Source organism: Ictidomys tridecemlineatus, chromosome 9, assembly GCF_052094955.1.
Source record: "Ictidomys tridecemlineatus isolate mIctTri1 chromosome 9, mIctTri1.hap1, whole genome shotgun sequence".
NCBI classification, from domain to species: Eukaryota; Metazoa; Chordata; class Mammalia; order Rodentia; family Sciuridae; genus Ictidomys; species Ictidomys tridecemlineatus.
Window position 1 is genome coordinate 50,762,523 of NC_135485.1, and position 27,881 is coordinate 50,790,403.

Consider the following 27,881-nt stretch of genomic DNA (forward strand, 5'->3'; position numbering starts at 1 on the left):
AAGAGAAGGAGAAATAAAACATTCTAGAGTATGAAGGTATTATTATAAAAGAAATAATTCTAAGGACTAGGAAATTTTAAAATGCTAATTTTTGATACATGTAAATGAAGAGATTTTGGTTCAAAATGACATTTTGACAAAATGACGTGTAATTTCTCTTTTTTGAAAACCCCATTAAATTATGTTATATATCAAAATAGGGATAAACCCATGATGCTGACAAAAATAAGAGAGATTTCTTTAGTATACTGAGATTCAACTCATGCCAATGGCGGGGAAAGGGTCTGATAAAGTGGGAGAAGACACAGACTAGACCAGTGTTTCTTACCCTTGGCCATTAACATTGGGGGCCAGGTGATTCTTTGTTGTGGGGAGGGAACTTGTCCTGTTGAATTTTAGGGTCTTTAGGAGCTCCCTGGCCTCTACATACTACATGCCCTTAACAATCCCTCCCCACAGTGTGACACAAAAAGTGTCTCCAGACCTTGCCAAGTCTTCTTGGGGACAAAATTACTCCTTATTGAAAACTACTACATAGCACTATGAGTCAAGAGAACTCACCAAAAGAAGAATTCATCTGCTCTAAAAAAAAATCTAAAAGAGGCCAGGCACAGTGGCACACACCTTTAATTTCTGTGGTTTGGGAGACTGAGGCAGGAGGATTGCAAGTTCAAAGCCAGCTTCAACAAAAGTGAGGTGCTAAGCAACTCAGTGAGACCCTGTCTCTAAATAATATTTAAAATAGGGCTGGGATAAGCTCAGTGGCCAAGTGCCCTGAGTTCAATCCCTAGTACCTCCCAAAATAGAAAAAAAATCCAAGAGGTTCAGTCAATAGAACTAGTAAATACAAAAAAATAAGTACCTAGGATTAAATCTAACTAAGAATGAATAAGACTTTTAAGGAAACAAACATTTTGTTGAAAACACCAAATAAATGAAAATATCATTATCTTTACATTGAAGCAAGTTAAATCAAAATCCCAATATGAAGAATTGTATGTGTGTGTATGTTACTTGATATAGAAAAACAAAGAACCCAAAATACCTAATGTTGGATATAGAAAAAGACAAACCCCCAAATAATGTGGCCCAGGGAGAACGAATGAGAGAGTTACTATCTTTCCCTGTGATAAGACAGACCCTGGGGAGAAGATATCCATTTAGTCTGAAATGACAATTTTTGGGAAGAGGCCAAAGCATTGATCTCACCCTAAAATTGACCCCACACCCTCCATCTGGCCCAGTAAAGATAAATTCCTGGTACTGACCACTGACTCCACACCCACAGACTCCACACCCTCCATCTGGCCCAGTAAAGAGAGCCCAAACAGATATGCTTATTAATTGAGTCACCTCCAAGTGTAATCAGTATAAGCCTAACCCTCACCCCCTTTGGCTGGTGGCTCATTTTCCACCAGAAAAAATGGGTCCATCAGAAGTGTTGCTCCATTCCTGAATAAAAGCTGGGCTGAGCTGATCTGTTTGCGTCTGGCCTAGTCTGTTTGCACTAACACTTAAGATACACCTGAAGAAGAATATGATGTTCCCAGGTTTACTGGGTTGAATGGTGGGTCCCTGAAGGATAAATCTAAATCCAGGAATCTGTGAATGTGACCATATTTGTAAAAGAATCTTTGTAGATATAATTAAGTTAAGGATCTTCAGGTGAAAACATCATGGATTATCCAAGGAAGCATTGAATCCAAGGACGAGGGCCCTTATCAGCATGGAAACGCACTGAGACAGAGAAGAAGGTCATGTGAAGATTGAGACATAAATTAGAGGTTCCATTTTATGTACCAACAAGTCAAGAGATGCCTGGAGTTATGAGGAATTTGAGTAGGCCAGGAAGGATCCTCCCTAGAGTCTCCCTAGGGATTGCTGACATTTTAATTTCAAATTTTTGGCCTCCAGAACTGTTAGAGAATAAATTTCTGTTGTTTTCACCACCTAGCTTTGTGATAATTTGCTATAGGAGCCCCCAAAACCAATAAAACAGGGACCAATGCTTGTTGTCAGACAATAGAGGTCAAAGTATTGTGGGTGGTAATGACACAGTGAGAAACAAGGCAGCCAATGGAACAGGTTGGAGAGCCCAGTAACACTCAATTCACTTAGGGAAACTTGTTTTGTGGGAGAGATGGCTTGGCAAGTCAGAGAAGGATTGGCTATTCAATCAGTAGTGTTAAGAGAACTGCTTAATATGTATAAAGGAAAATGAAGTCAATCCCTAAATTAAACTGACATGCAAATATCGATTTCATACTGAGTAAGTCTTAAATGCAAAATGCAAAACCAAGATTTTTTTTGAGGATAGAAAACATCAGAATCAGGAAAGATTTCTTATACAATCACAGAACGTATTGATAAGAAAAGAATGATACCTTTCAATATTTCAAAATTCAGAGCCTCTATTCATCTATTTCTAAATATAATAGATAAGTCACAAATGAAAAAATATGCATTTAATACATATAATGGACTGATGATTCATTTTCAGGAAAACGTGTTTCTAATAAATTTTAAAAAGTCAGATGCAATAAGAAATTACAAAAAAATCACAAGTAAGCATTTATAGAAGAAGGTGAATTACAAATAGTTGATGATCATTGATGAATCTCATTAATAATCAGAAAATGCAAATGAAATCCATAATGAGATATTATTACACATGTTACCAGCATGGCAAACTGGAAAATCAAATTGATAAGTTTTGAGGAGGAGGTAGAACAACATGAACTCTCATGCTTTGCCAGTAGCAGTGCAAATGTTAACAAATACTTTGGAGAATGGTCAAAATCCACTAGAGTCTGACTGAGCATAGTTTATGACACAATAAGCCCCTACTGGGCTTATTTCCTGGAAAGACTCTCGCACACATGCTAGTGCTGGGAGGCATGTAGGGATGTTTGTTAGTCATAAAGAGTAGAAAGAAATGTTTGTTAACAATGAAAAGTATTAGCAAATATTCTATTCCTATTAGGGCATTCTACGGAGAAGTCACATAAGCAAGCTCTAGTTTTATGTATCAAAATAGAAAAATCTTGAAAATATAATGTGAGTGAAGTCACAGATGAAAATGATCCCATTTACATAAAATTCAAAAGAAGCAATATTGAGTAGTACACTATTTAGAGAAATATACATAAGTAATAAAACTGCAAAGAGTAATTCCAAACAAGAATTTTTACTTCTGAGGAAAAGAAAAGAAAGAACATATAGAGAGTAGACAAAGTTCTACTTCTTAATTGGGTATTCAATTTATAGTTCTTTAAAATGTTTTACAGAGTTTTTAAAGCATGATTACATCCAAACAAAAGTGATGACAGAAAACAAAAGCAAACATTAATAAATATTATTGCTGAACTTCAGAAAACTGAAAAAAAAAGTATAAAAGCTTCTAGAGAAAAAACAGGTCATCTAAAAAACAACACAATTCCTCATCTGTCACATTTGATAAAGTAATAAAAACTGAAGTCCTTAAATGGTCTGAGGAAAAATAAGTTTCAATTTAAAATTGTACATCCAAACTATCAATTCATTCTAACATAGAATAAAGGATTTTCCCAACAAGAGATAATTCATAAATTTTACCTCCCATGATTTTCCCCCATAGGGAAAAGGCTTAAGGACACAACACAACACAAGAAGTAAAACATGGGAATCAAGAAGCAATGGTTCCCACACTCAAGGGCAGGACTGTGTTAGCCCAGATTTACCTGTATGAAGTAGCCCTGAGGAGCAACCAGTTGAAGTTGAGCAGGAAACATGAGGTTTTGAGAAAATATATTTAAAGAAATAAAGAAGGGGAAAAAAAAGATGGTGGGGCAGGGGTGGGGAAGGCAGATGGAGAAGAGAAATGTTCAAATTTAACTCTGGGGATATTCTTTGAATGGCAAAGAATTGTGGCATAATTGTAAAAAACAAAAGCACTGTTGTACTAAACATGTCAAATACTATTTAAGTTAACTATGGAAAGGAAAATGCTGTTTTGAAATTTAGAATTGGCCTGTGTAAAGGTAAATAACAGAATAAAATGCAAATATCCCCCCTACACACTGTTCATACTGAGAAGAGTATAATCAGAGAAGGGTAGGACAGCTAAAGTCTTCAACTTTTAATTTAAAAAGAGAATGTCTATATTAGTATAAAGAATCATACTAATACAGTGTCTTTTATATTCAGCCATTGCTTCTTTTTTTCCAGAATTAGAGTGTACACTTAAAGGAGTACACTCTAAGCTAATATGTTGGGTTTTACTAACAATGTTCTCCATAATCATTCTTTCCATTTTATTCTATTTGACATTTGGCCATGAGGAGTAGGGATTAGCTCACCAAATATAGTTTAAAAATTAGAAATGCCTCAGTAAATGTAGAAACTATCAAGAAAAAAAAATATTTAGGTGCATAACTAAATTTGAGATTGATACCAAGAATTGTAGACACATCACATCCTTTTATATAATCCTATTAGTACTTTCCAAAGACAAAAGTAAGCAAAATTATAAGGTGAGCATGCCAGTTCTATATTGTTAAAGAAGGCTAAAGAAAATGAACGAAGAAGATCAAATCAAAAAGTTCAAAACAGGGAAAATATGTTTCAGCCAACACTTTCCTAAGCTAATTAATTGTCTACTCTATATTTCCAGAAGATAATTAGTTGTCCACTCTATAATCTGCAACATACATTTGCTGGTACAGAGCACTATTCTAAATTTTTTAATAATATTATATATTTGTATAATCCTTACAGCTGTCTGGCCTAAATTCTGTATTATCTCCATTTTACAGTCAAAGAAAATTGACACAGAGAGACCAAGTTCCTACACTCAAAGTGACAGAAAAATTAATACATAAACATTTAAATTTTCTGTTGAGCTCACCATTCTCTCAATCTGATGACTCCTTTCTGTAAATTCTCTTGAGGATCTCATTGCATAATTTTCTTTATATTTGATATTTGTGACTTTAAAAGAGGCAAGGTAATAGAATGACTTATCATCTGAAAGATAAAATAAAGATCTATGGTTAAAAGTAACCAGCCCATTGTTCCCACCCTGCTAAAAAGACTACTGTGATGCAATCTGTTTCCCCTTAGGACAAAAATCAGTGTAGATACAATTCAAATATTTTCTAATTTCATCATTGCTGTCAGCGAAAATAGAAAATTCAGGTCCCCAAATCACTTACCAAATATTCCATTTATAGATGTTTATGTATATCACAATTTTCATACAATTGGGCATGCAGCATACAATGGAAAGTGAATATTGAACACAATGGCTGAAAAGTCATGTAAAAATAATTTATTTCCTCAAAGAATTGCTAATTTACATATATCACACATAAACTGTAATATGAAGATATATTAAATAAAGTATATTTTTTTCTCTACCACTGCTAAGCTTACTTATAAAATATAACTCTATATTTATTGTTTTCATGTTCTTGTTTCCCATTCACTGTTAATTCTCTGCAGTCTACTCCCAATATATTACTCAAATAGCCATTGTCAAGACAGCAGTTATAATATTTACTGTTTACTGTTTTGGGTTTTTTCATTGGTTTACTCCTTGATTTTTTGGCAACCTCAATTGTGTTCTTTAAAACCTCATCTTTGGCTCTACAAAGCCATGAAGTTTTCTTTCTTCCTTCTTGGCCACTTCTCATTTACAATAGAAGGCTCTTTATTTCTGTCCTCATTCTTACCTTCCTAAGGTCCCATCCTTGGTACAGGTTTTCATACTAAGCACTTTTCAGTGATCTTAACTAGGATGGCTTTAACTACTATTTGTTGGTGTCTCCTAAATTTAATTTCCGGACCAAACTTCTGTCATGAGTTTCAATTCCATATCAATTCACTTCAGAATATTCACTGTGCATTCAATAGGTACCTCAAATACTATAATATTCCTAGAGTGAAATAATCATTTACTGCTTCCTTTACTTAAACTGCTCAGCTCCTGCATTTCTCTTTGTGAACAGTACACATGGTCATTCATGGCATGTCTTTATCCTTATTCCAATATCAAACTTATCTTTCAGTCTTTAAATCCAATGGGTGCAGCCCATTTAATCATTCCAATCTCTTATTCAGGTTCTCATTAACCACCCAAAATGTTATTCAAAACAAAATGACATTTGTATTAAAAAGAAATTTCTCATTTATGTTCTCTATCTTAAATTATAATCTACTTCATAACAATCTACTTAATTGCTCAGACTAGATACCTTAATCTTTGATTCTTTCCTAGTTAATCATCAGGTTCTGACAATATTGCCAACTAAGGTTTGTTTGTTTTTTTTTAAATCCATCCTCCTCACACATTCTGCTACCACCACTGCATGATCCAGTTCAAGCCCCCATCATTCTTTGCAAAATATAATAGCTTTTTGACTAGTGGCCTGCATCTAGTCTTGCTTTCCTCAAATCCGTTTTCCAGAGCGATCTGCTAGGCTGCAATTTTGACACTATCACTTTTCCAATGAAATCATTACCCATTGTCAATGGAAATGACTTATGGAGTTTTTCTAGGCCTAGAGCCTGCCTACCGCTTCAGTATAAACTGTCATGTTCTCCCTAGAATTTATGTTGAAACCTCAGCAAACTGTATTTGTCTGCATTTACTTTGCTGTTTTCTTTCCTTAGGATTTTGCTTTTGTTTTTACTTTGACCTGAAATGTCCTTTCTCTGGACTTCTCCAATCCTATCGCTGATGTCAACACCTACCAAGAAAGTTCCTGGAACATCTAGACTGAAATGGGGACTTCACCTATGTGGCTAAGTATAGCTTTTGGAGCTCTCTTTTGAAGAGCTTTGCCTTGCACTTGGCACAGCATCATAAAGATCTATAGATTGTAGTATAATAGAACATCAGTCTCTGGTAGGAGATATTGTGCAATTTTTCATTCAAAAGGGAGGCAACACTTCAAGTAATGTTAACAAAAAGAATAGTATCTTAAACTTTTTAAAGTAATGAAATAATAAATAATTAAGTATTTCAATATCAAACATTTATTAAGTGTATAATGTATCAGACTCTGCACTGAATATTCTAATTTAGTTAGACTTTCATTTTTAATTTTTAAAATTATAAATGCTACATTGTAATCCATGAGAAGAATTTATAAGAGAATAAACATATTATATAATCCTGATACCTAGAAGTAATTGATATTATTATTTTGATTTATTTTTCTCTTATTAAAAATATTGGTTAGTTGGCTGAGATGGATTTTCACCACAGTTTTGAATCTTTCTTCTACATAAGCATTTTCTTACTTCTTAAAAAAGTGTATTTTGTTCATTCAAAATTAGTTGAGAAAAATGCACCAAGGATGATATGTTTATATATATATATATATATATTTTAAACAAATATATACTTATGTGACAATTTGTTGTTTTTCTGCTTCTTTTTATTTTTAAGATTATGGCTTAATTCTTATTGATGGATGAATGAATAATTAAATAATATTTACCAGGGCCTAACAGACACTAAGCTCTCCATTGTATTGCCTTATTAAATTTAATGGATCCAGGCTACTTATCTATGCATATCTTGATAAAACTTCATAGCTGAAGTTCTATTACAAAAAGATTAAAATTAGGGCTGGGGATGTGTCTCAAGCGGTAGCATGCTCGCCTGGTATGCGTGCGACCTGGGTTCGATCCTCAGCACCACATACAAACAAAGATGTTGTGTCTGCCGAGAACTAAAAAATAAATATTAAAATTCTCTCTCTCTCTCTCTCTCTCTCTCTCTCTCTCTCTCTCTCTCTCTCTTTAAAAAAATAAAATAAAATAAAATTAATGTGAAAGTCCAGTTCTAACTACTATATTCTTAGAAATTTCATGCAACTCTATAAAGTAGGTTTACTTTTTCTCCATAACAAGAAATATAAAAATCCCAATTAATCCTAAAAAGTAATCCAAATTATAAAAATGTTTGTTGAAAAATATAGTTTATTACATAATTCTAATAACTAACAAATAAAACAACAGCAACAAAAATAAAACAACCAAAATAAACCCCAAAAGCAGACAACTTGCAAATTCAAAGTTTGCACTTCCCTAATTAATGCCATATTTCATGTGAATTGTGGTAGTAGTGACTGGCTTTTTCATTAATCTTAAAACGACTCTCAAATAGTTATACAGTATGAAGCTATCACAATCATACATGCACATTTATGCCATGAACTTTTCCACTGGCAGAAGATATTTGTAACAAGCCATGAATAAAATATATATATACTCAAAATCAATAAGAAATGACAGATGATTCAATAAAAAATGAGAGAAAAACTTAAGCCCTTAACAATAATAGTAAACCCAAATGAACAACTGATAGATACACTGTTGTTGATCAGGCAAATAAATATAAATTGAAGTTACAATGATAACACTACAACCTACACCAAATGAGAAAGTATAAAAAGATATGCAGTAGTAAGTGTGGGTAATGAAATATAGAGCTATAGAAATTGCCATAGGTGCTGGAAGAAAGTTTAGTATTAACCATAAAGATAAAAATGACCCAGCAATTAATTCTATATCTACATAGGAAAACCCTTGCATGTGTGTACCAAAATATATGCAGAAGAAGGATCATAGTAATGTTTTTCTAATATCTAAAATCTGAAACAATTCAAATGACTACAAACATTGAATATATAAATTAATTATGAAATGTTTAAGACAATTATGGAATATTTAAGACAATGTACTAGCAAAAAATAATGAAAATAAATGCACCAAAGCTGCCTACATCAAGGTGTATGACTTCTGTAACAACTTTTAGTAGAAGCCAGCCTCACGTAATATATTAAATGCTGTTATAGTTAATGGTCAAATGGGATTTCACATTTTTTTTTTTGCCAAAATAAAATGAGGATCCAGTTGAAAATCCTGAGGATAAAATACCCAAGAAATTTATCAGTCTTTTCATAATGATGTATAGTAAAATTTAGAGATATGAATTCCACCAAGCACTTCTATGATTTGGGTATAGTTTGTCCCAAAAACTGTATTCATGTGTTAGAATCTTAGTCTCCACTGTGGTGAGATGAGAGGTGGTAGAAACTTTAAGAGCTGGAGCCTGGGCCTGGTGTGAATGGAGCCTGTGATCCCTAGCACTGAAAAAGAGAGAGAGGGGGGGGGGGGTTGTGAAAGGTGCTTAACTTATGGGGGAACTACACTAGAAAGCAATTAACACTCTAATAATTTTTTAAGGAACTAGCTCACTCTAAATATTAATTTAAAAATTAATTCAAAAATGTGTTGTTTTAAAGAGTAAGCCTGTTTTTTCTTAATTTTTAGCTTCTTTTCTCCTCATGTGATCTCTTCCTCATGGGCTCCTGCAATGACATCATTACCCATGTTGTGACACAGTGAAGGGGTTCTTCACCAAGTGCCAAACCAAGAGGGCTTCCCCACCTTGGAATTTTTTCTCTTAAACTGCAAGATATATATCCAATAAGTATCCAATTTCAGGTATTTTGCTATAGCAGCATAACAGGGACTAAGACAAGTACTTAAGAGTCAACAACAAGATAAATTAATTTTTAAAGTAAAACCCAATTAGCATAAAAATTATAAAGTCATGAATATAGGAGAGAAAAAAGTATCCCCTAACATTCAAAAACTGATCTGGTGCTACCAGTTGGGTCTTGAAATTCTGTTGAACATCAGTATCAGACAAAGCCCTTCTTTGGTCATATTAGATCAAAACAAAAATAAGACTATTCTGAAGTATGTCCGAACTCAAAGACAAGAACGTTATTCAGAGCCACAAAGTAAAGGAAAAAAGAAAGAAAGAAAGAAAGAAACACCGCCTATGCTGGCTAATATGGGTGTCTGCTGCTTCTTTAATCCTTAATTGCAGCTTTTGCTTCATTTCATTGTTCTTTGCCTCATAGATGAGATTTATTATAATACCCAATAATAGCACTGTTCTAGCTTCCTGAGATCATTCAATCCAGAGGAAAAGCATAGTTCCTTCAACTTTCCCCCAAATCACCCAACACAAAAAAAATTTTATAGTGCATCATTGTAAATAATCTCTTACATAGTAGCCCTATGGTTTCCTATAGGATATGCTCTTCTCTGCAACTACTAATAAACCCAATCATAGATATGTTCCTCATGATCCACAGCTAGAATGTACTAATAAACTAAATGTATTCTAAAAGTTACTGGATTATTTTACTATTGTTTATTTTGAAATGGCCCATTTTTAATGGGTAGTGAATAATTGGTCAAAATTTTAATACAGTGAAAGCCAATTTCATAACTGTTGAGCTCTTTAGAATCAAAATATCTCCAACAGATATACTTCAACCCTGGTGAAGTATATCTGTTGGAGATATTTTATCAATAATTCCCAACTTTTATCAATAATTCCTCTAAAATTCTTATTTCCATTGCAATTATTACATACATGTATTTTTATTCTTCTATCTTCAGATCTATTCCTTTACAACCTTTAAAAGCAATATTTAAAAACATAAATTTTCCTTTTATTATTGTCCTAGTTAGTGAAATGTGATTCCTTTATTGGCTCCTTTGTGCTATGAAAATGTGTATTTCCTTTATACAATTGTGTACACCATCTTAGATGACCCTGACTTATCTCAATTTGCTTATCCTCTGTTATAGTTCACCTTCTTCCTTTACTAAATGTCCATCTCAGAAAACTGTTCACTTACCCTCATGTAATGTCCTAGTACTGAATCTCTCAAATCCTTGAGTGTTAATCTCTGCATTATTTTCTTACTGCTCCTGTTTAATGACTTGAGCTAATACACACTTACCTTGTACATTTCTAGAGGTCAGGAGTCTGAGGTCAGTTTTACAGCCTAAAATGAGTATGTTGGTGGAGTTGGTTCTTTCTGAGGCTCTAAGGGGTAAATCAGTGTCTTGCTTTTTTCTAGAGACTATCCTCATTCCTGGCTCATTCCCTGCATCACATTGTCCCATTCTCCCCTTCTGATATATCACTGTTTTTCTCCTCCTTTCACCTTTTTTCCTTTCTCTTATAAAGACCCTTGTATTTATGTGTAGGGCCCTTCTGGAAAATCCAGAATAATCTCCCCATCTCAAAATGTTTGGAGATATTTGGAATGTTTCTTTTGCTGTTAGGTAATAGTATATGGAAAACTTGGGATGAGAATGAGGCATTTATTCAGTCTATTACAGCTTCTATGGGAAGTTCTTAGCACTTTTTTCTATTATTATTATTATTATTATTATATTATTCCTTCACTTTTTCTCTTTCAAACACCTATAGAATTGGGTCTGGGGTATGTTAAATACAAAACTACTTGGCTACTTTCTAACCCAAAGGAAATATTAACAACAAAAAAAAAATTGTAGGGCGTAACTCCATTCATGTTTTTATTTTATTACAGTTTAGGAAGTAGATATTATCAATGCCCCAAGAAAAATGGGTAGCAGGTAAGCTGAAAATGTTGGACAATATTTTTTTCTGGAGGACTTTCAAATGTGGTTTTATTGTTATGACTGGCATGGGTGCCTAAAAATTTAAGCAAAGCTTTAATCTTCTGTAATTATAAACACAAATCAAAAGCCAAGGTAAATGAATCTTAGTCCTATTGGCTATCCATTTCTCCATTAACTAGAAATTAATTCTGAACTTCCTCCAACATGAAACAAATCTAGTTTTCCTTCAAAAGTAATGCTTGATTTCTAGCCACTAAAGACTTTTTTAAGGTAAGTTTTTATATATTACCTAAGCTTTTCTTGAGGCAACTCAATAATATAGTGATTCTGATAACAGTATATTAAACTCATCATAGGATGAGTTTAAGAATTGTTTTTACTATTCTTTTTTTTTATATATGTTTATATGTTTCTTATCATAGGATGATTTTAAGGATTGTTTTTACTATTTTTTTAATATATGTTTCTTATGGAGGCATTTACCAATGTACTTAATATTTAAACCTCAACTGGGTAGAAATATATAACATAGATTTAATTGTGGGACCAAAATACAATTAAACAGCAAAATGTTAATGTCACGCAGATGTCATTTTTTATACACGAAAGAATTTCAAGACTCTAAGTCATACAGTACTTAGGAAACGGAAATATGACCTGGATACTTACCCTCAACAACAAAATGAGTAACAATACCAATTGAAATTCCTATGATTGCAACAATCGCCAACGTGAAAAGAGCTAGCCTTATTGGGTCCCAAAACTGTTGTCTTCTTTGATATTCAACTCGTGGATATTCAGCTTCTGAAATTTCAACTGGTCTGTGAGAAAACAGTATCACAATTACAAAATGCATTGCATTTCTGCTTTATGTCCACTTGCTGTGATCTCTGAAAATACTTTACTTTGCAAAATAACAATAGGATACTTAAATCTGGATAAGAACAGTAGGTTTTAATTTGCATATACTCCCTCAACACCACAATACAGTACAAATTTTAAAGTTCTACTGATGTTGACATTCAAGTGACAGTGTTGCCCCACCACATTGTGTCTGGCATACTGGCAATTTGAAATTTTGGTAGTGAAATGCAAAGACTCAACTTTTTAAAACTGTAATTTAGAAATAATACTTTGATGTTATTTAAATAAGGGAACTTCAAGCAAAAAAGTTATATAATACTCCCACCAGTTTTACTAGAATTCTTAATGCTTTTAAATATTCCTAAATGGTTCCATGATTTGTAAATGACAATTATTTGTTTATTTAAATCCAAATATGAATTGGATGCCGAGTGGAACTTTTTAACAGTCTTTTATGCTATTTCATATTACATCTGTTCTAATAAAGGAATCAAGCATGTTTGTTCTTAGTTATTTGGGGGAGGGGATGTTGTTTCTCTTGCTTTGTTTTATTTTCTTTCTTTATGTCAAAGTAAAATGATAATGAAAACCTGGAATTGTATAAATCAATGGAGAAGAAAAATACAACTCAAACATACTATTCTATTTAAGCAATCTTTACAGTTAAATGGAAAATGTGTATCTTCTAAATTGGCTATGGCTTTAATGATGGAAATATAAACACAGGTCAACTGAGTTTAATTCTGACTTTGTTATTATCAACAAGGTGTTAAATCATGGACTTCAATCTTCTCATTTTAAAATGAAGAATTAAAGCCTTTAGGGCTTTATGAAGGTTCCAAATAGATAATGCAAGTAGTCTCTGAGGACAGTCATGCTCATTCCTTCATTGAAGTAAGAGCTGTGTTTTGCAATGGTTTGTTCTGGTTTTGTGGTCTTGATTCTAAATATAACTCTTGAGATAACCTGACAGCTTATCATAAAGAATATTTTTATATTTTCTCTAGAATAATCTAAACTCAATACAATTACTGTCAAATTACTCATGTATGTTAGTTTTCTTCATAATTTATATGAACCATTGTTTTTTGATTTGTTGCCAAATGAATAACAAACTGATCTCTAGAAGGATAAGCATCAAAGATATAAATCTGTTAGTTTTAATTGCCAAAATTCTCTGACTAGTTTAGCTGGTTCTATATATCAAATACTTGACAGAACTAAAAGACTTGAGCCTCAGGCTGAAGTAACAAACCCACGATATTTTTTAAAAATACATTTCTGCTTTAAAAACCTCCTGAGTATATAAGCCCAGAAGTGCTTATAGTTTGACTTTTTTCTTTAATACTTTAAAGTAAATACAAAGCAAAATGGCAGTGTTGTGAAATTATATTAGTATTGAGATGAATATATAAAACAACTACCATCTTTAGAAGTCCCTGTCATTTAAAAATTTTGCTCAATAAATGAAATACAGGAACAAAATAAAACTTTTTGTTACTTTGCAGAGAAATAATCCTTTAAAGTTTGTAGTAATGTAGTACATATGAAAACAGTTCAAAAGAGCAGTAAATTTAGCATCAGAAATTCTAGGTTCAAGTCTGTTCATGTATCAATTCTCTTTTCCCATGTATGGATTCTCTAAGAATCCCTCATCTATGAAATTAGGATTATGATATCCCCTCTTCAAGGTTATTGTGAGGAATAAATTATCAAGGTACTTCACAAAATTTAAAAACTATATGAACAGAATTAACAGAAATCATAGAAAAGAACAATGTGCTGCACTTTCTTGTATCTAACCATGGTATCTAGCATAATTCCTGACATAAACATTTCTGCTATTTTAATGAATGAATGAACAAATGTTGAATGAAAGAAAATAAGTCTAAATCCTAGCTTCAGAAAATGTGTTTATGTCTATAGGCTAAGTAATGAAAGAGTTATTATTATTTAAAATTGAACAATTATTTTAGAACCATCTAAGGTGTTTTAATCACTATGGGAAAATATTAGAAATATAGTGAATAATATACAAATACTCCTGCTCAGATGTGACAGCTGAACAGGCCTTTGAAGGACAAAGGAAGTTTTCTAGCCAAATAAAACTGATTAAATAATATGACCACTGAGCTTATTTGGAGTTCAAATAAATTGCTTGCAGATCCCACAAATTAGAAGTATTTTTCAGTACCCTTCAAAAGGATTAGAGATAAGGGGATAGGAAAGGTAGCAGAATACAACAGTTACTAATAGGGCATTATGTAAAATTGTGGATGTGTAACCGACGTGATTCTGCAATCTGCATTTGGGGTAAAAATTGGGAGTTCATAACCCACTTCAATCTAATGTATGAAATATGATATGTCAAGAGCTTTGTAATGTTGTGAACAACCAATAAAAAAATAAATAAAAAAGGATTAGAGATAAAATTGAACAAAAAAACAAAACCGAACAACAACAACAATAAACCAAAGCCATATGTATCAGATGGACAATCAGAAATAAAAATCTAAGACAATTTGAGAAGCTATTTTGGTAGTTTAAACAGTCTTTAGCTCAGGTACAGGCTGTGGGCTTCCCTTTGGAAGCTCCTTTTGTGGTAAGGCTGTTGGGAATTGTGGAAAGCAAGAGTTGGGAACCTCCACAACTGGGAATAATAAAGAGGAGAGCAGAGTGATGTCATCAAAACAGCTGAAAAGATATGCTCCAGGCTTAGTTACTTTCCACAGTATGAAAACAAACAAATGAATAAAGAAACAAACAAAAAAATTATTATCCTTCAAGGAAAGCCTCTGAAGGAGACCACCGAAATTGAGCAGGGGATTGATAGGGACCCCCCCGTGTGGCATGGAAACTCAGGATGACAGCATAGAGAAGGGCAAGAGGCACTCTGCAGCTATGACCCTGGCTCCTAGCTTGGATCAGCTCACAGCCAGGGGGACTCCCCATTGCAGGGAAAAGGTAAGCACAAAATCCCCACCAGCCTCCATCACAATGGCAGATACTTACAGTCCTAACTACAGGAGAGTCTTGTAGTCCTCACAGACCCAAGCCCAGTTTTGGAAGCTGCCTTGCTCCAGAGAAAGATCTTATGTTGTGTCCCCCAGCTTCCTGGGATCCAAGCTTCTACTCAGTATGGCACTATCTTGAGAATGGAACCACTGCTACAATACATCCTCCCCCAGAGGAGTAGTCACTACAACCACCCAGCCCCTGAGGCTCTACTCTTATTCTATCACACAGAAAACTACAACTTTATGACCTCAACCAGACCCAGCAGTACAACAATGACCCCGGCACCCTAGCCTGCACAATGGCCTCAACTCCAAGGAACAAGTATCCAGCAGAACAATGAGGCTGTTCTCAAGACCAGGAGATCTTATGTGTGTTCCCTCTAAGGCCTGAAGACTTACCCACCAGGCAGCTCCCGCCTGTAGTGACTCCACCTCCCTTCCACCATCAGCCCCACTGCACTCAGCAAATGCCCCCAAAGATTTGAGGATCAACCCTCTCTGCAGCCCCAGCAAAATTAAAGGACTACCTTTATAAACATCTGCCATCTAGCCCACTGAGAAACTTGCAGCTAAAGTGAAAATCACATGGAGGCGACACTACTGTACTCACAGAACCAAAGCCAAAGCACCCTACCCAACTAAATTCCACAATATAGCTATAGGAAGTCTTTCATGCTGAAAAGTATTCCATAAAGTTGGAATAAGTGACTATTTGATCACATGCATAGATAGAGACACAAGAAACATGATATATTAAGGAAACATAACACCTCTAAAGGAACAAGGACCCCCAAAGGGAAAAAAAATATATGAGATGCTTGAAAAGAAATTCAAAAGAATGATCTTAGGAAAACTCAGCAACAGGAGCATACCGATAATTCAACAAAATCAAGAAAATAATTCCTGGCTGAATGAGAAATTCAATAAAGAGATAGATATTATAACAAAGAACCAAATAAAAATTTTGGATCTGAAGAAATCAATGAATGTTATACACACACACACACACACACACACACACACACACACACAATTGAGACCTTTGAGAACATACTAGATCAAGCACAGGAAAGAATTTCTGCACCTAAAGACAATCTTTTGAAATAATCCAGTCAGACATTAAAAAAAAGTATGGAGTGGTGAGGAACTAATTGTGTTATTGCAGCATTTAAAATAATAACATCCATGTAAGTTGTGATGGCATTGGTATTTTCATGATGAGGCAAAATTTCCTATGGACTTGAAGTGAATTTCAAAGACAAGGAGCATAAATCAGAGGACTATGAAGACTGTGCCAAAAGGCACCTGGAGGCACATTCTGTATCATGAAGCTGTTCTGGAGCTGTGGAGCCATGGCTCAGGTGGGCTAAAGCACAGGCAGCAGCTCTGCAGAACCTGCCATGCTAGTGTGGACCTGAGGCATGGCAAGCCAGGGCTGAAACAAGGCAGGTCACCTCAACCTGTCACCTGCCATGCTAGCGTGGACCTGGGGCATGGCAAGCCAGGGCTGAAACAAGGCAGGTCACCTCAACCTGTCACCTTCCATGCTAGCGTGGACCTGAGGCATGGCAAGCCAGGGCTGAAACAAGGCAGGTCACCTCAACCTGTCACACTATGACATCCAACCACCATTCATAGACCTCAAACTACACTCCCTTCCTGAACAAAAGTGAGAACATGAAAATGGGGCAGACCTAAATGGAAGTTCAGACTCAAGAGTTAATCAGTAGTATTAGTGCTTTTCAAACCCTGATTAGCATCAGTTTGGACCAATAGGGTTGACCCAAGTGCTATATATAAACCCCTGGACTAGCACACTCAGCCAGTAACTTGCTAAGAGGTTCCCTTTTCCCCACTGGAAGAGTTCTGTTTCTATTCTTCACACTTAAATAAATCCTACTCCTTTCACTCTTGCCTTCCATTGGCCCATGGATTTCATTCTTTGAATTTGCAAGACAAGAACCTGAAAAGAAATTGGTGATGAACTGTTGCACTCTATTACAATACTGGAGGGCATAGCCCACCATTTAGAGCCATAATGCCTAGAGCTGCCACATGCCACACAATAGTGCAGAAGAATGGGCTTTGCCAGTGCAACCCTTGGAACCTATGAGGGCAGGTCCTCCCTTCTGTGATTAGCTGCTAACACTAAAAAAGGCGTTCTTGACTTCGGAGACCTGCAGCTTACAGACTTCACCCATTAACAGACGCGGTGCATGGAGTTTCATTTTAAACTGCATGGAGTTTCATTTTAAACTCCACTTCCTCATGATGATTACTGACTTCAAAAGCATCTAGAACAGGTAATGTGAGAGAAGACTGTAGGAATTTCAAGGATGGTTTAGTCATTAAATTAGCTTCCTCTCTTCTGGAAATGACTAATATGACAGACAATGGAAGGACAAAATTTCAAAGTATGAACAGAAATTACACGGTATCTAGTGTATTTATTAGGATATGGAAAGTGCTGAGTATGGTGGGGGGAAGATATTAATCCAACTGAATTCTATTTTCACAGAATATAATATAAGACATTTTAAGAAATTAGTTACAATGATTTCATGAGTTTTCCAAAAATTACTTTAAAAATTTATTTTACTAATTTTTGGATTTCTAGATTCAGACAAGATCTATCATCTGTTGGAGCTGACCTTATGAATCATGTTTACCATCTTGTAAGCACTCAGAAGCAACTCCACCCATACAACAGTATTTGAAAGGTCAGTTCCACTTCTTACGCTAACTAATTGAGCAACTATATTTAGTTATTTGATTTACTTTATGTAAGTATGAGAAACATTTATTTAGTTTTCCTATGTTCTCAAAAATCTATCAGGGTCTTTAAAAATCTTTAATTTTCTGGATCACTACATAAATTATACTAGAATGTTTACATTTTTCAGTTCAAGAAGACATTATGGTAACCATGACAAACATATTGTGAAGAACAGAAGAGCGTGCTATATGAATGCAATGATCTCCTTCACTCAACACATGTGCATTTAGCAAAAATTCACTAAATATTATGTTTCAGACACTATTTGAGGTCCTAAGGACAGTACTGTGGACATAGACTATACCCTATGTCTTTCAGTGGGAAACACAGAATGTAAAATAAACAATGTATAAATGAAAGTTCCACGTAGAAAGCTAGAGAACAAATGGGGTGCAGTGTGGGAGGTGGTGGGATTTCAGTGGTCAGGAAAGAACACTGAAAAGGTAAGAGAGACATGAGCAAAGTGAAGAATGGTACCATGCAGATATCCAATGGGAAAATGCAACCAGCAAAAAGAACAGGTAAGTATATGGATTCCAGGGTGGGAGAAAAGTAGGTGAGTTTTTAGGAGAACAGAAAGTCTGTGTGGCTATTGTGCAGTGGGCAAGTGGAAAAAGGAAGGCAATGGGATAATTATGGACCAGAGTGTAATCTGGCAGGCCATGATAAGGACTTCTTCAATTTATTCTCAGTAAGAAGGGTTTTTATGAGTGGATTGAAATGATTTAAAAAAAAAAAAATCCTGTGGAGAATACATGGGGGTCTTGGGTGAAAGGTGGAAGCAGTAAAGCAGATTATGGAACCACGCAATGGTTCAGGTGAGAAACTATGGATATTTGCACTAGGATATTAAGTGAGGAGGTCAGAATATATAATTGATTCTGAACATAGATCAAAGTCATAGTTGACAGAACGTGCTGATGTATTGGTTGCAGAGAGTGTGATAGAGAATTGTTAAGGAGTATTCCAAGGTGTTTAGCTGAACAGGGGAATATGTGATAAGCTAGTGGCTTTGAAACACTTCAAAAGTGATGAGACTCATTTCTCAAATTAATCGTATATGGAATAATACAGATTCAAAACACAGCTGTCTTGAAATGGAGAGGGTATACTGAACTTTACCAGTATATGATCTCCACACTGGTGAGACCCCTGCTGAAGTTCACATCGACATACAAACTCCTTAGCAAACTTGAAGGTCCTCTATGATGGAGCCCTTATCAATCTAATCCAGCACATAGCCTTTGCTCTTCTCTCTTACACTTGATTTTCTTTCTTTTTTTTTTCTTTCTTTTTTTTATTGGTTGTTCACAACATTACAAAGCTCTTGACATATCATATTTCATACATTGGATTGTAGTGGGTTATGAACTCCCAATTTTACCCCAAATGCAGATTGCAGAATCATGTCGGTTACACATCCACAATTTTACATAATGCCCTATTAGTAATTGTTGTATCTTACACTTGATTTTCAAGCCTTTACCTGCCATGCACCCAAGGAACACATCTTAATTTTATAGGTGCCATATCTATAAAGTCTTTTCAACATAGGAAACTCCTGGGTAGTCTTGGTTTTGTTTGAAAATAAGGAGACAGGTAGTAATTATAGCCATGGCTATTTACTTCCTCTCTGTCCTGAGGCCTCAGAAGAGGTATGCGTTAATTAGATTTCCATCCCTGTGATAAAATACCTGAGATAATCAACTTAATAAAAGAAAAGGTTTATTTTGGTTTACAGTTTTGGAGGTTTCTGTCTGTGGTTGGTTGGCTTCATTGCTTTGGGGCTTATGGTAAGATAGCACGTGATGGGAGGAGGGCTTGGCAGAGAAGCTTTTAACTTTAGCACAAATGGAAAGCAGAACCAGAGGATTAAACTGTGGTCCCACAATCCCCCTGGAAGATATGCCCACAATGACCTGATGTCACCCAGGAGGCCCTACATCTCAGACTCCACCACATTCTAAAAGTGCCAAGTTGGGGTCTAAACGTTTATCACCTGGGTCTTTAGAAGACATTAGAGATCCAAACTATAGCAATGTAAAAGGAAAGAATGAGATGTAGACAAGATAAAAAGACCTACTTCTTCTGAGCCTGGTTGCAGATATAAATGAACTTTAAGTATGGGGCTAAGAACTGGAAGGATTCCTTTCTTGATTTTACCCAGGACTCCTACATAATCATAAAATTTATAATAAAAACATGTTATAATTTATCAACTTTAATCATCAGTGCTTAAATACCCTTTATCATAACACCACCAAAATGTTGTCTAGATGATTATTAAAACTCTTTCTCCCTAACTTCATGAGGAATCTTCTCTCACTTTCAATTAGACTGATGCTGCTTTTTAGACATGCATTCCCAAAGTTTACATATATTACACTTGCTGTATTTTATTAGAATATACAATGTGGATCTAATCCTTTTGAATAGACCTCTGTAATTGCTCCAAGTTGTTTTAACTGAACACCTACTGTGTGCTTAGCACTATTCTGGACACTGGCTCTTCACTAATAAACAACCTAAGGTCTCTGTTGTCAAATAAATTAAAATCAGTTGGACATTCACAGTTCCTTTTACTAGTAAGCCAAACTACATGATTAAGTATTTTTACTCCCATGGGAAAAATGTCAAGGACATGCCAAGAAAGCAATTTCCACGTATCTTTCAAAAATTGACAACTATTGATAGGAATTATGTAACAGATAAATGTAAATGAGAAAAGCACATTTCCCTATAAACTTGATACCTGCTTTTGCTCATTTAGAATTCAAGGGTTTGACTTTGTTTTAAAATCAACAATGTGATGCCTCTTGGTAAGAGAGACACAAGAGTTTTTGTTGAATGAATTTGTATATTAATTTGACTCAATAACATGGAAAGAAGCATAAGTTGGGAAAGAATTTAAGTTCAGATGGGAAGCTCTTTTGTGGGTACTTTGAAAATAACCTTTGATAAAGTATGACAATATTATTCAAATCTTTATGATCACCCTTAAAGGACTTTCTCATTGGGCTGATTCCCATGTTTGTTTCTGATGTCATTAAAATGTTACAAGGAAACACTGTACAATTAATTTGAACTGAGTGAAATAAATCAGTCAGATAACTGATGCCACCAAGATGAAGTTTTAAGTGTGTTACTATCCCTGGTACTAATGAAATGTAAATAACAAAACTTAAATTATACACCCTTCTATATGCAGCATAAATATCGGTGTGCTAATCAGATGTTGCCACAGCAGCAACCCTGAGGAGGAATTCTTTCTATGTCTTACACATGTCTTAACATATTTGTATTCAACCTGGAGTACAGATATGCATTAGATATTCTGCTTGGGCACAGTCCTCTCTATTTCTTGCCAAAAAGCTTTCATTTCTGGGAAAGCCTGTGATTAGTGTCATCTCTTCATTAACATCTCTTTAGCATGGGTTAACTGAGGTTAATGATCTTCCTTAACACACAGTGATACATGCATGGTAATGGAAAAAAGTTACCAACAGAAAACAAATGCAATGTTCATATTATTTCAGTTTTGAATGCACAGGGAATCTGTGACTCTTAGTAATATCCATACACTCAGACTCTTGCTCCTCAGGGTTCAACCCACAGATATGTGGCAGAGTGGAATTTAAGCAAGGATGGACTGTCTTTGATTGTGATCTGCTCTCTGGCATGGAGTTTGTTTTGACAGATTAGATGAGAAAGAATATGGCATAGTGATGAGAAGCACAGATTCCTGAGTCAGGCTGTTATATTGTAAATTCTAACCTGACACTTACTAGCTGTGTGATTTTTAGGTAAGATATTTAACTTCTCTATGCCTCACACTTTTCATTTGCAAAATGAGTATAACAGTGCTTACTTCATAAATTCCTTGTGAAAATAAAAGGAGGCAAAACAATAAAGTGTTATAAAAGTCACTGCTATTATTAAAATGCTATTAACTCACTAATTCTTGTTTAAAAACATTAAAAGTTCTCTTCTTTTGCTTGAAACATTCCTTCCCCAGAAATGTGTGCATCCTATTGAAGCCAGAAGTAGACAGGCAGATAGGCAAGGGTCAGATCCAGAGAATGCAGGAATTGACATGTTAATTCCTCAGAGCCCTTCCTTCACCCTATCAAGATAACTAGCCTCTGTTCCAACCTGTTGCTAAGGTAACCTGTCCCAGGAATTGCCCCTCCCTACAGGGAGTTATAAAGTTGTTAATTAATTAAAGTTGTCCTGGGCTGCTCTATCCAGCTCTTCTCCTGTCCATCTATTTCTCACTATTGGCCATCCCACCAAACATCTTCTGGGTCTAGTCACCTACACAGGAAGGAGAAAGATAAGGGGAGGAGAGCAGGAGAACAAAGAAAGCCTGAGACACATAAAAAGGCAGAACAACTCACTTCTTGGGATACCAGGATACCAGTGATGGCCCCCTTCTTCCTCCTGGAAAAAGTCTATGTTACCCATTTTTAAATAAACCCAGCTTTATATGCTTGCCTCTGCGTGCTTCTCTAATGTTATATTTCAAACATAAGTGGCGGTATCACTATTCCCTTATAGGTGACCATTCAAAAATCCCCTCAGAGTAGATGTCAGCAACTATCTTAAAGTAGCACAGGTTGCTTTTCGGCCTTTATTCTTCTTAGTTTTCTTTATTACTACATAAATTCTGACATTATTTGCTTATTTTCTGTCTCCTTCATTAAAATATATGTGCTTATCTGTACACGTGGTAAAAATGGGAATTCATAACCCACTTGAATCAAATGTATGAAATATGATATGTCAAGAGCATTGTAATATTTTGAACAACCAATAAAAAAATATATATGTGCTTAGTAGCAGACAGTTGTCAGTGTTAAGTAACTATTTGATGAGGGAACTAAGCTTTGTACCAATAATGTTTTTCATAAAAAAAATCACCTATTGCTGTTTCACTATTTTAATATATAAACTTCTTCACTAGGTAGAATTACAAGTTTCTGCCAAAGATATATTCAGTTTTTTGGAATTAATTTTTTATATAAAATTTTCATTATAATCACGAGCATATATCGTACAAGATAATGGGTTTCTGTGTAACATTGTCTACACATACTTTACATACTTTGATCATGTCTACCCTTTCTATTATTCTCTTATCAGTCTCCCATTTCCATCTGGTCCCCCAATACTTCCCTTTCTAATTCATGTTGTCTGGTTTTTTTTCCCTAGATTTTTTTTGTGTGTGTGTGAGAGAAAACCAGTGGGGAGTTTCCTCAGGAAACTGAAAATAGAGCTTCCATATGATGTAGCTGTACCTCTCCTGAGTATTTATCTGAAGGAAATGATTATAGCATTAAAAAAGAGATACCTGCACACCCATGTTTATTACAGCACTATTCACAATGGCCAAGTTATGGAATCAGCTTAGATGCCCAGTGATGGATGAGCAGATAAAGAAATTGTGACATATATGTACAATGGAGTATTATCCAGTCATAAAGAAGAAAAAAATCACAGCAAAATGGATGGAACTGAAAAATCATTATGTTAACTGAAATAAAAATGACTCAGGAAGACAAGTACTACATGTAATTACTTTTCAAATATGACATATAACTAAGTAGGAGACCTTTGGTCACTTGGTGTAAGTATCTTGAAAGAAGAAGTTACATAACAATCATCTGTTTTGTTCTGCCCAATGAAGCCACATGGAAAAGATTTAACTCCTCTCAATTTACCCAACATTTAACTCTAAGGGGAAGCAGTTTATGAAGCACCTGCATCATGTTGGTAATTTTAAAATATTTTAAAAATCTGGGTAAAAGATAAATAGGACTGGTAATAAAACTATTGCATGAGTGAGCATTTTAGTAAATTTTTTTTTCTGCCAATGATTAAACTCAGGAGCACTCAACCACTGAGCCATATCCCCAGATCTATTTTGTATTTTATTTAAAGACAGGGTCTCACTGAGTTTCTCAGCACCTCTCTTTGTTGCTAAGGCTGGCTTTGAACTCACAATCCTCCTGCCTCAATCTCCTGAGCTGCTGGGATTATAGGCGTGCACCACCACACCAGGCTTCAGTAAAATTTCTTACAATAATAAGTTAGTAGTTTGAATTGCACTTCATGGAACCACTGATGGACACAGGTTAGTCATAATAACATCAACCCTGAAACTCATTATTTCAAAACTGCTCTATAGACTCATAATAATAATTGTAGGAATAATGCCATTTTCTTTCATTCTTTTTTTTTATACACCTCCTTTTTGTTATTAGAAGCAGAGTTATGACAATGTAATGACAGATGTTGTACTGGCCTCTAATATTTAAAAGAAGCCTATGTATTTGGAAATTAAGTATTTAACGAAGCATAAACACTTTTCAATATCGATTGTCATGATCTATTCAGGCTGCTAAAACAAAATACCATAAACTGGGTGGCTTATAAGCAGAAATTTGTTTTTTACAGTTCTAAGGGCTGGGAAGTCCAAGATCAAGGTATTCAACATCTAGGGAGGATTCCAATTTTAGCTCATAGACAAGAACTTCTTTCTATGTTCTCACATGGTAGAAGTGACAAAGCTCCCTTGGTCTCTTTCATAAGGGTACTAATCCCATTCATGAGAACTCTACCCTGAAGACCTAACCAACTCCTACAGGCTTAATTTAATACCATACCTTGAAGATTAGGATTTCAACATATAAATTTTGTAGGGGTGGTCAGAGGAACAAACATTTAGACCATTACATAGACCAACAATCAGGAATCATTCTTTTAATGCTAATTTAATGTTCCAATAGTGTTCATTCAACCTTTTTCCCCCAATTTTTTCAATCAACAAATAGTTACCTGCTGTACGCTCTAGACAAAAGGATAATACCAGTGAACACAACAGATAAAACCCACCCTAATATAGTTTACAAAGGATACATTCTTCCACTGCATATGCAACATTCACCAATAAGGAACACAACCCGGTCTATAAACACACTACAATAAATTTTTAAAAATCTTATAAAATATGTTCTCTAACCATAGAAGAATTATACTACAAGTTGTTAACATCAAGACAATGGAAAATTCCCCAAATATTGGAAAATTAAATATTATTCTTCTTTCTAAATGACTTATTTTTAAAACAAAAACTCAAGGACCTTAAAAATTATTTTGAATTAAGTAAAAAGATTTCAAATTGATTAGTCCAAAATAAATCAGAATAACAGTAAACAAATAAATGAGGAAAATATACATGGCATAATAGATAATGGCAATTCCTACGGACGAAGAAAGAAAGAGCAAGCCTAATAGTGATCCAGATAGCTGGAATTAAAGGGTGGTCAAGGAAACTCTCACTAGGAAGCTGACACTTGAGTAAGACCATAATTAAGTGCGTGAATAACACATGCAGGTGGTGGAGAAATGTGTTCTCAGGTAGGGGCAATACCTTATGCAACAACTCTGAAACAGAGTGTACCTAATGAGCCTAATAAATAGTGGTAGACATGATGGATAACTTCATTATTTTTAATTACTTTTAAAAGATAATAGTATAAACAGAGTAAAATTATTAACAACAATTTTGGGGTGTACGTATGGTGAGACTTATAATATGAGAAAAAGAAAAATGCATGCAAAGAATAACACAAGGACTGAAAGAAAATTAATGTAGCATACACTTTTATATTATAAAAAGTAATATAATATTATTTGAAAGTAAAATTATAAAAATTTTAAAAGGTATATTATAAGGGGAATAAAATGTTCAACAACCTAAGAATGCTTCAAATACTGACAACTGAATTTTGATGATGTGGGTAATATTAAAAAGAATTCTTAAGAAAAAAATATAGGAAATCATATAATGGCATTTAACAATTTCAAGAAAGAGTTATAACTTAAAGGCCAAAATAGAGATGATGGAAAATCTAAATAATTGATTAGTCCAAAATAAGTTAGAAAAGAGTAAAAGTATATAAAGAACAGATGAGAAAAAAATAAGTAATTAGAAAAACATTTGGATTCAAATCCAGGCATACAATTATATTAAATGTAAATGATCTTTAAATCCCAATTAGAAGGCAGAGATTGTCCAAGTAATATAGAAGTGTGATAGTAGGAGCAAATGTGAATCCATTTTGTTTTATGACTTCATCCTATAAAACAACCATGCCAAGTAGAAGAGTCATGACTGGAGCAAGATGATCTTTTCCTTTTGCTATAGAAACCTTTAAGAACCCGGAACTACCTAATGGGGTATTGTTTCTGTAACTAGGGTAACGGGGCTCTGTTTCTGTAACTGGGGTGACTGGGCTAACTGTGATTGGTTAGGCTTCCCTCCGCTTGACTGCACTGTCCCACTTCTGTAATCTGGCTTGCTTGCATTGACTAGACCCCTGAACATCCCTTTTGCGGTTTTCAGGCTTACAAGGAGTGCCCTTGCAATTGTTTGGGGCTAATCAAGGGAATAGCTTTATGTTCTGGTCAGCCGCCACCGGTGTGCTTCAATAAAGGCTTGATTCGATTATATGTGAGTGATCTGGAAGTCAGTTTATGAAACCCTGGGACGAAGCTTTAACTATAACAGAAGAAAGACCAATTATATGCTATGTACAACAAATCAATTTTAATATAAAGATAATTTAAAAAGTGAAAGGACAGAAAAAATATAGTTTATATAAACACCAATCAAAAGAAAGCTACAATGGTTATGGTAAAATCACACAAAATCAACTGTAAATCAATAGATTTACCAACAACCAAAGAAAGAAGATACATAATTATAAAGAGGGTAACTTCACCAAAATAACAATGACATAACCCTCTTAAATGTGAACACAAATAACAACAAAACTTCGAAGTACTTGAAACAAATACAGTTATGATAAAAAGGACAAATAAATACACATTTGTAACTTAAGAAGTCAACAGGCTTCCCCATTAACTGATAAAAGTAGAACAGAATAGTAAGGACATGTAATACATCAGAAACATTATTAGCCATCTTTTTCTCTAGTTGTTTATAGAACACTCCACCCAACAACTGTATAGTATACATTCTTCCACTGCATACGCAGCATTCACCAATAAGGAACACAATCTGGTCTATAAACACACCACAATAAATTTTTTAAAATCTTATAAAATATGTTCTCTGATCATAGAAGAATTATACTACAAGTTGTTAACATAAAGACAACTGGAAAATTCCCCAAATATTGGGAAATTAAATATTATTCTTCTAAATGACTTATTTTTAAAACAAAGACTCAAGGACCTTAAAAAATATTTTGAATTAAATAAAAAGATTTCAAAAAATTTATTGGATGTACCTAAGGCAATGTTTAGGGAAAATTTTGTACCTATAAATTCTTACATTAGAAAAGAAGAAAACAATAATTTAGTCTCCAACTTAATACATTAAAAACATCAGAGTAAACCAAGAAAAAAGGAAATAATAAATATTGGAAACAAATGAAGTTGTAAACAGAAAAAAATAAAGAAATCAATTAAAATAAAAGGTCTTTATAACCTTATATGAAATTTTACAAATCACTACCTAGAATTAATCGCAAGAAAATCAGGAATTTGGGGGAGGGACATGGAAGGCTTCAGCCAAAGGGTACAAAGTTCCAATTATGCAAGATGAGTAAGTTCTGTAGATCTACTATACCATAGGGCATATTGTTAGTAATACTGTATTCTATAGTTTTAAGTTTGTTTTAAGAGGGTGGATCTTATGTTCATTACTCAGACCACAAAAGAAAAATCAC

The 27,881-nt window shown here is 34.4% G+C and overlaps 1 protein-coding gene and 1 long non-coding RNA gene across 2 annotated transcripts in view; one reads left to right on the plus strand and one right to left on the minus strand.

The window, feature by feature from the left end:
• The window catches only part of LOC101964306 (transmembrane protease serine 11F), a 36,372-nt gene extending 24,050 nt beyond the window's left edge, over positions 1-12,322 (minus strand). Inside the window, exons 1-2 of the mRNA XM_005331709.4 lie at positions 12,136-12,322; positions 4,886-5,004 (exon numbers count right to left, since the gene is read on the minus strand). Of these exons, the coding sequence (XP_005331766.2) occupies positions 4,886-5,004; positions 12,136-12,322 (306 nt within the window). The remainder of the gene's footprint in view (positions 1-4,885; positions 5,005-12,135) is intronic.
• A 969-nt stretch (positions 12,323-13,291) lies between these two features.
• LOC144366696 (uncharacterized) lies at positions 13,292-26,637 on the plus strand. Its single transcript, XR_013425798.1, has 2 exons — positions 13,292-18,067; positions 23,335-26,637. It is a non-coding gene; the product is annotated as an uncharacterized LOC144366696 (long non-coding RNA).
• Positions 26,638-27,881: the final 1,244 nt, after the last annotated feature.